This window comes from Microchirus variegatus (assembly GCF_963457635.1).
Source record: "Microchirus variegatus genome assembly, chromosome: 9".
In the NCBI taxonomy this organism is placed as follows: Eukaryota; Metazoa; Chordata; class Actinopteri; order Pleuronectiformes; family Soleidae; genus Microchirus; species Microchirus variegatus.
In genome coordinates, this window is record NC_139810.1 from 4,609,616 (window position 1) to 4,619,718 (window position 10,103).

The window sequence follows — 10,103 nt, forward strand, 5'->3', positions numbered from 1 at the left end:
TTTGTATTTGTGTTGTGGCTTTTGTATTTGTGTTGTGGCGTTTGTATTTATGTTGTGGCGTTTGTATTTGTGTTGTGGTGTTTGTATTTGTGTTGCGGCGTTTGTATTTGTGTTGCAGCGTTTGTATTTGTGTTGCGGCGTTTGTATTTGTGTTGTGGCGTTTGTATTTGGCCTGACACCTCTGGGCCACCGTATGGTTGCGCCTGCAGCCCAGATCTGTGCCACGTGAGCACTAAGGGTTAAATTCATGTGATCAGAAACACTGCGTGTAGCGTCTGATTTGAAAACGTTCATCCCTGCAGACTGCCACCACCACCACCACCATGAGGCCCCTGTGACACTTTAACCCTGCGCTGTCGCTCTGATGCGGTGATGAAGATTATTCATGCGGATGAGTGATGATGCCGGAGAATTAACCTCAGAGGATGTGAGATGATTTGATTGCTGAGGATGAGTAACAGCAAGCAGGTTTTTCACATTCCACTGTCCTCCTTATACATTTGGCTCATGTGGCTGCAGATTATGATGTCACGGGCGGAGTGGGAATAGAGTCAGGGATCACAGTCAGGGATTAAGTGCATGTAGGTGGTGGTGGTCAGTGACTGCTCAGCAGCAGTGGACATGCTGTCATGCTGCTGTTTCCCTGGAGGAGAAAGGAATATTATGTGTCTGGCGAACGAAGAATGAGACAAATATAAGAGGTTTGTTTGTGTTGATGTTGTTCAAAATGTGTATGACTGTATTTAGGTTCACTGTGTGTGTTTTTCCAGGTTGAAGATGAAGGTGAAGTGGACCATGCTCGGCATGGTGGTCTTCTTCCTGCTCTCCGTGGTCATGACCTGCTGTTTCATATGGCAGTACAGGATGCCAAAGCTGAAGACAGGTAAATAAATGACTTATTATACACCATATATACCTCTCACATGTAATGTGAGAAAACATTACATGTGAGAGGTAAAAACATTACATGTGAGAGGTAAAACAATTGTATGTGAGAGGTAAAACAATTGTATGTGAGAGGAAAAATTGTGAATGTGTGAGAGGTAAAATTGTGTATGTGTGAGGTAAAATTGTGTATGTGAGAGGTAAAATTGTGTATGTGACAGGTAAAATTGTTGTGTATGTGAGAGGTAAAATTGTGTATGTGAGGTAAATTTGTGTATGTGAGAGGTAAAATTGTTGTGTATGTGAGAGGTAAAATTGTGAATGTGTGAGGTAAAATTGTGTAAGTATGAGGTAAAATTGTGTATGTGAGAGGTAAAATTGTTTATGTGTGAGGTAAAATTGTATATGTGAGAGGTAAAATTGTGTATGTGAGAGGTAAAATTGTGAATGTGTGAGGTAAAATTGTGTATGTGAGAGGTAAAATTGTGTATGTGAGAGGTAAAATCGTGAATGTGTGAGGTAAAATTGTGTATGTGAGAGGTAAAATTGTGTATGTGTGAGGTAAAATTGTGTAAGTATGAGGTAAAATTATGTATGTGAGAGGTAAAATTGTGTATGTGTGAGGTAAAATTGTGTATGTGAGAGGTAAAATTGTGAATGTGAGAGGTAAATTGTGTATGTGAGAGGTAAAATTGGGTACGTGATAGGTAAAAAAAAGGAATTATGACCTACACGGCCCCTCATGTGTGTGTGTGAGCCTTTCTTAGCCACTTTGGTGTTAACCGTTCATGTGTAGAAGCTGCGGCTGGGATTACACGAAACTGGAAATAGTAGCGTTGGGATTAGCAGAGTTTAAATCCTGTGGACAGACAAGAGGCTTCCTCCTGAGCAGCAGCAGTAAACTCATTTTTATGACTTTATCATTTACAGCACTGAACTGTACAGTAGTTATTATTTTATGGTTGGTGCTGTATCTTTATTTTCACTTTATTTATTTATTTATGACCACTGCTGCTATAATCCAACAACCTGTCAAAGAAAAGAAATAAATATTTGTGCTGAACAAACTTTGTACGTTGGGACTTAATAATGATAACATTTATCAGATGGTAATTCAAACCTTTTATACTTTTATTTTAATTTAATGTCCAACTATCAGAGCAAAATAGAAAATAACTAACATTTCTGACTCTATTTGACCATTTTTGTCTTATTTTGAAAGGGTGAATTTAGAGAGATTAATCGTGGAAAAATGCATTATTATAATTGTGTGTATTTGTGTTATTAAATAAATATTCAGTATAAGGCTGGAAAAAACGTATTTGGCAACCCAAAAAATATATATCGACTTTTCTAATGTGATTGTAGGATTGACAACAAAATGATTTCCTGAAACTTTTACATCTTTTGTATTTTTGAGTTCAGACACATTTTTAGCAAAGTTCTCCACCGTCACAGACTTAACTTGAAGTTTGTGTCATTTACTGTACTTCAGTATCAAAGTCATTTTCTGAAATAAAATGTACTTCAATTTTATAAGTAAAAGTGGGTTAAATTCCTGGCTCTATAAAATATAAATTATAAAGTAAAGTACAGATGTGCGAGTTTTGTAGTGAAGTACAGTAGCAAATATACACACAGATTTATATATACAAGTATATATATATATATATATTTTTTTAAAACTTATATACTACATCCACTATATAAGTGCTGGGCGCGTTAATGCGATCACGGCGGTTCGCGTCGCGTTTCCGTGACGTCATGTTTCCGTGACTCCCGATTGTTAACATGAGTCTCTAAAGTAACGCTAAACTTTAAAAACAGAGGCACACATACGCAGTACACGGGTACGCTGGTTATTAGTTAGCGCTGCTCTTTTCCTTTTAATAAACAGACTGCTCCAGTTCGACTGTAGTCGCGCTAACGGTGCTAAAGGAGCTAACGGCGCTAAAGGCGCTAATGCAGCTAACGGAGCTAACTGGTAAACGGTGCCTGGACTCCGGTGTCGCGGCACGTAAACACAACGTCACACGCGTCTTTTTCTGGTCAGTTGTGCGTTAACCTAGTGCCTAGCACTAATATATATATATATATATATGTATATATATACATAAATGTATATCACTTTTTTCCTCCCTATGCTCCACAGTGGTGGTTGAGAAACAGGCCACCGTGGAGGAGCTGTGCCCTCGCTTCCCTGAGCCCGTGCGGCTCAAACATCCCATCACATCACTGAGGGTGGCCTTAGAGAGGGTGAATATCTCTCTTAGTTTCTCCGGTTAAACGTCATTCTCTCTGGACACAGTGTAAACTGAGGTTTTCTCTGCCTCTCACAGATAGATTTACTCCTGAAGACGAGCGTCCACAGCACCAAGCTGCCTGCCATATCAGCGCTCATCGTGGTCAACGACTCCGTTCTGTGGAACGGAAACTTTGGCAAGACCAACGCGAGCGACTCCTCCTCGTCTGCACCCAACGAGTACACGGTGTACAGGTGGGATTTATACTACCGTTCAAATTTTATTTGTTGTGTTTTCCATTAAAAGTCAGACTTTTATTCATCGAAAGAGTTGCAAAATGAATAGAAAATATAGTCAAGACATTGACAAGATTAGAAATAATGATTTTTATTCCAAATAATCCTATTAACCCTTCAAGCAAAACAGTTTTCAGCTGTGCTAACATCATTGCACAAGGGTTTTCAAGGGTTTTCTAATCATCCAATAGCCTTCTAACGCGATTAGCAAACACAATGTAGCATTAGAACACTGGAAATGGGCCTCTATACACCTATGTACATATTCCATTAAAAACCAGACATTTGCAGCTAGAATAGTCGTAGTTATGATTCATTTAAAGGTGCATTATGTAATAAATCTAAAGCAACTGGCCATAAAATCCTCCTAATATGTCACAGAGACTCAGGAATAATGTTCATATAACAAACTGAACTCACCAACAACAACAGTACAGACAAAATATTTGCATTAAAAAAAAACATTTTGCAGATCATGTTTATGTTTTGAAATAACATTTTGGCATGTGGCGCCACCTACCGCCGTCTACCAATCATTGCAGTCAGTAGAGTCTCAGCTGCCGAGCAACCACGGGTTGCCAGTTACGTCAGAAAACGAAACCTAAAAGATCTCGGTATTTTGAATTTGAATGTAGTAACTGTTTTTGGCCACATTCTTACATATGGCACCTTTAATGTTAACTTTACCCAAACTTTGAATACAGACAGATAAATAAATGATAAAAAAAGGAAGTATTATCCAGATCTGAAAGCTTATCCATAACATTATCTGAATAATAAACATGATTTAAATCCTCTGTTGGATGTTGTATTTGATTGGAGGCTTACATAGAATTAGAATTAGAGGTGAAATGCGTGGGATTATGGACCGATATCGTATATGAAGATAAATACAGGAGCTGTGATTGAAAACCATCGACTAAATGAAAGCGCTTTAATCATTTTCCAGAATCGCGAGCCTCTCTAAAATCTTCCCCGCGCTGATGCTGTACAAGCTGTGGGAGGACGGCCTGGTGGACTCTCTGGACGACCCTGTGGAGAAGTACGCCCACAATTTCACCGTCAAGAACCCACTGGGCGAGAGCGGGCCATCGCTCAGGAACCCCGGGGTCCGCTCTCCTGGACTCAGTCTGCGCAGGATGGCCAGTCAGCTCTCAGGTCAGGTGGCCACACCATACTTTAGTCTTTGCGTCTGCTCGCTCCATCATCACAATCCACATTATCGAGGGATTGAAGGTCTTGATTCGCTCTATCAAAACGGTTGAAAAAAAATGGTCCCAATAATAGTTACTTTTTAAAATGAAGGCTGAAAACAAAAAAGCGTAAGTGAAAACTTGTTGAGTTTGGAGCGAAGTGCTAAGTAGAACCGTATAAGATTCTTCGGCTACCACTTTTGGCTCCAGGTGGAAAGGTTCCACCCTTTTGGAGGGTTTTAAAGGGTTCTCTGGATCAAAATGGCTCTTACCGGAACCATTAGTGTTACCAAGAACTCTTGAAAAACCCTTTCTTTGGGGAAAGGGTTTTTCAGAAGGACCCTTTTGGAACCCTTATTTCTAAGAGTGTATGATAATAATAATAACAATAGTAGTAGTAGTAGTAGCCCCGAAAGTGGATCTGGATAACCAATGGTTCCAGTAAGAACCATTTTGATCCAGAGAACCCTTTAGAACCCCTTTCCTGAATAAAGGGTTTTAAAAAGGTTCTTGGTACAGCAAGACTAAGGGTTCTCCTATGAGGACAAGCCGAAGAACCTTATATGGTTCTACTTAGCACTTTTATTTCTAAGCGTGTGCAGTTTTACTGCAGCTGTAACTTGGTTCCAGGTAGAACCTCAGCCCTTGTAGAAGAACCCTTTTGGAACCATTGTTTCTAAGAGTGTAGGTGCATTTACGCCTTCAGTGCAATAAACAATTCAATACGAAAATGGCACTGGCACACTTTAATGCAGAGGTAAAGACGAATATATATACTGCAGAAGAAGTGTTATTAAGTATAAATGGAGAATTTCATTTACCCACAAGCGAAGAAGAGGAACTCCATTATTCTGCTGGTGAGGAAATAGCTGTATGATGGAAGGTATCATTAAATGATGAACCTGAAAACAAAACATTGACCAAACGCCTATGCTGACTGTTCACACGCTCGCTAGCTAGTTAGCTTTTGAACTCGTGAAACTTTATAAACAAAGCCCATGACTGCGGGCGTAATCGCGAGCGTGCGTTAGCAAACTAGCTAGCTCTGAGTTAGATGGTTTTCTATTGTTTAATTACCATACAAACTGCAAGCTAGCTAGGTTATTTTTGAATTCTTTAAAATATGGATTCTGTGAAGCCTAATCTCTATAAAAGTATAGATTGCTCAAATATGTTATTAATTAATAAAGTAATTTACTTTAGAATACTTTTTGATTTCATTTATAATATTATTATTATATTTGTATCGAATCACAAAATCAAAGAGGAAAGCGTTGAGCTTTAAATGTTGTCAGCATAAATGTAAGCGTTTTGTGTACATTTCAAATATATAATATATATATTCATATATATATATATATATATGAATATATATATATATATATATTTCAAGAGCTCTGTTTAATCCAATTTAATTAGATATTCACAGACTTTTTTTTATTTTAATAATCTTTCTTTACCAAAACAGAGTATGGTTCTATATGATACTATATTAAGTGTCAGATATTTTTATTTTATGGCCTTATCTTCTTATTCTTCTAATATTTCCCGTCCGTCTACTTTAACGCTGTTCTCCACAGGTTGTAAAACTGTGTTTTTCTCCATTTAACCTTGTTGTGGAAGCAAAAAACGCGACACACATTTGAGTTTCCGGTCAGGAAAACGCTGCCTAACAACGAGATGAAGCGGTGACCTTTTTTATTTAGAGGCAAAAAACAACTTTCACTTGTGTCAGGCTGCTTCCTGGTGACGGTCAAGTCTGACATAAAGGAAACGGCAACAAAAACTTGACTATTCTCTTCATGAAAAGCGCTCACGCTGGTTATATTTAGATGTAAGTCAGAGACAGAGTGTGTGTGAAGGAAGCTCTGTGCTCTAAAATACTCCATCTCTGCAGCACCTGAAGCAAACCCTGAGCTCACACTGAGCCGCGTCCACACATAGAGATAATCAGCTGTGGAGGATTAACGCAGAGGGGGAAGCCCCTGATGAGCGGGGGATCTGTTTTCACCACAAAGACTCAAACACAAGCTGCCACATTCAGGTGGAAGTCAGGTGACGCTAAAGCCTGATTTATTAACACTTTAGGCGACTGTGACTGTGGACGGAACTGAAATAGTCGCCTGAAGCTCTTGATTTATGTAAACACACACTTTCACCTGGTTTCCATGTGCTTATTTTTGAAGGAAAATCCCTTTTTTTCAATGAATATAACATTAAATTAATCATAAACACACTCTATACATTGTTAATGTGGTAAACGACTATTCTAGCTGCAAACGTCTGGTTTTTAATGGAATATGTACATAGGTGTATAGAGGCCCATTTCCACTGTTCTAATGGTACATTGTGTTTGCTAATGGCGTTAGAAGACTATTGGATGATTAGAAAACCCTTGAAAACCCTTGTGCAATGATGTTAGCACAGCTGAAAACACTTTTGCTGGTTCTTTCACGAAAGGGCAACATGATTATTTGGAAGAGAAATCATTATTTCTAATCTTGTCAATGTCTTGACTATATTTTCTATTCTTTTTGCAACTCTTTTGAAGAATAAAAGTCTGACTTTTAATGGAAAACACAACAAAAATTGTACGGTAGCATAATTGATGAGGACATGAGGGTTTTGATTTAATTCTCATCTTAATAATAATAATAATAATAATAATAATAAGGCATTATATTTAAGGCTCCTTTCAAGACACTCAAGGTCCTTCACCTCCTCTTCCTCCTCCTCCTCTCAGGGTGATAATAACCAAATACTTGATAATGAAATAAAAAATAATTAGATCAACATCAGTCACAACTATATGTCTTAGAAAGCAGGGTGTCCGCAGGGTCTTAAAAAGTCTTAAATCCAATAATTTGAATTTAAGGCCTTAAAGTGTCTTAAATTCTCCTAAAATCTCCTAAAAGGTCTTAAATACAATTTCAAAAGGTGATGAAAATCAATAAAGTTACTTTTATTCAAAACATTGCATAAACTTCAGTCTCGCTTTGAAATATTTCTGTTTTTGAGTATTCGAAAACATAACTACAACAGGGAACTAAAGTAGGTCACCTGTGCTGCCCGGTGACAATTTATCGAGGCGCGCACCACTAGCTAGTGTGCTGTGCGCGCGCCGCGGTGTGTTACAGCTTAGCATAGCAGCGGAGAAAACTTAATGAAAACACACAGCTAAGCTGAATTGCAACTTCAATGATTTGTGTCTCCAATTTTCCTTCGTGTCTTTTGTACTTTTTTGCCAGTACGGATTTGAAATGGGTCTTAAATTGTATTCATTATGGTCTTTAAAAAAGTCTTAAAAAGTCTTAAATTTGACTTGTTGAAACCTGCAGAGACCCTGTAGAAAAAGGTAACTAATGAGTTTCAGACAGAAAGGGCCACTTAAGTTTCTTTAATATTTTTACAGGTTTACCCAGAAGATTAAGGTCAACTAATCTCCTTTGGAGTGGAGACACAGAGTCAGCTGTTAATTTGTTAAAGGATGAGGTTCTTGTGGCAGATCCAGGCACCAGGTAAGACTTCCTGTGTCGTGAATATATCCTCAACTCTGATGTGCTTCTGTTACTACCATTATACTTGTGAGATTTAAACATTTTCCCTCAAAAATAAGGACATTTCGGAAAAAAAATTTTTTTTGAACGGTCGTGTATAATAAAAATGTTAAAGCTAAAATCTTAAACTGAATTCTAAAATTGCTGAAACAGTGACATCAATGTCTCTTCCCCCTCAGATGCCACTACAGCAACGAATAATTTTAAGAAATTTTTGAAATTTCGGGAAATGATCCATTTGCCCTGATGCACTTTGACAGTGAGCTGAATTTCTTCAAAAAAACAAAAAGTATCTCAGAATGACTTGAAATTTACCATCATAATAGTCAGCATCGCCCCAAACAAGTATCCATTGAAATTATTTGCAAACCTCTTAAGGAATAATTTTAATGAATATTTGAAATTCAGGAAATGATCCATTTGCCCTGATGCACTTTGACAGTGAGCTGACTTTAGGCTCAAAAACAAAAGTATCTCGGAATGACTTGAAATTTACCATCATAATAGTCGGCATCGCCCCGAACAAGGATCCATTGAAATTATTTGCAAACCTCTTAAGGAATAATTTTAATGATTTTTTGAATATCAGGAAATGATCCATTTGAAAAGTATCTTGGAATGACATCACTGTCTCTTCCCCCTCAGATGCCACTACAGCAACGTTGCTTTCTCCTTACTGGCCAACGTCCTGGCCCAGAAGGTGGCGGGGACAGACTTTGAGAGCTGGGTGTCGGACAACGTTCTAGGGAAGCTCAACATGGAGGACACTGGATTCGACTTGACCCCGCGCACTCAGCGGAAGATGGCGGTGGGCGTGTACAGCAACGGCCAGCCGGCTCCGCTCTACGACCTGGGCTGGTACCGGCCCGCGGGACAGATGTATTCCACGTCGGCGGACATGGCCAAGCTCATGATGGCTCTCCTGGGCGTGTCCGGGGGACAGGAAATGCTACGTAAGGACACCCTGAACACCATGTTGACCCCAGTCCTACGCTGCCACGACGGCTACTTTGCCAACTCCACCGGCACGCCGTGGGAAATCAACCAGCAGTTTGGCTACGACGTGGTGAGGAAGGACGGTGACCTGGACGGTTACGCCGCCACGCTCTCTTTAGTACCACGACTCAAACTGGGACTGGTCGTCCTGATGGCCGGGGTTCGACCCAGGTCCCAGGACCTCGTGAGCCAGGCCTACAGTTATCTCATCCCTGCGCTGCAGAATGCTTTCAGGGACGCTCGTAAATCTGTGACACCGCCGCCTGACCCGACTCCATATGTTGGCTTTTTCACTTACAGGAACATTACTTTCTATGAGATTAAAGTGGACTCCGACGGAGTTCTCGTCATGCAGCAGTTCGGACCTCAGTTGGACACAACGGTGCCGGCCAAGTACCGGACGATTCGTCTGGATTTCCTGCAGGAGCGCGTGTTCAGGCTGGTGTTTGAGAGCCCGTATCCCTGCAAGCTCAAGTTCAACAGCGCCTCCGTGTCCCTGGACGCGCAGGACGGTCAGCTCTTTAACTTCCACGTGTTCACCAAGAAGGGCGTGTCGCCGGCGTTCGATTCCCCAGGACTCAACACTTACACCGTGACAAGGATCGCCGGGAGACCCTTCTTTATTTCACAGTGAAGGGAATTCAGCTTCACAATAAACCGGGCGTAAGACATGCAATTACTCTTTGTGGTTTACCTCAGGTGTATAAAATATCTCAATTTTGTCCATAAAAACCACAATTTAATGATTTTTCTTGAATTATCTGACATCACAATTATCAGTTTTAACTGATTTGAAACAATTATCAATCAAGATGACCTTTTTGGCCATGTCGTCACGTGATGCTCCCTTGTCATTGCTGAATATTTACTTCTAATACAATCTTTCCAATTTATTCTTGTCTATATTTATTAAAAGAAGCACCAACAGTGTAA

General features: G+C 39.7%; 1 protein-coding gene across 1 annotated transcript; it reads left to right on the forward strand.

The window, feature by feature from the left end:
- Positions 1-777: 777 nt before the first annotated feature.
- Positions 778-9,804, forward strand: LOC310931774 (putative beta-lactamase-like 1; the record flags this gene model as incomplete). Its single annotated transcript, XM_083895003.1, has 6 exons — positions 778-883; positions 3,038-3,141; positions 3,225-3,382; positions 4,374-4,582; positions 8,030-8,135; positions 8,820-9,804. The coding sequence occupies 6 exons, from the start codon at positions 778-780 to the stop codon at positions 9,802-9,804; spliced, it is 1,668 nt and encodes a 555-aa protein (XP_083751129.1).
- Between the last annotated feature and the right edge of the window lie 299 nt (positions 9,805-10,103).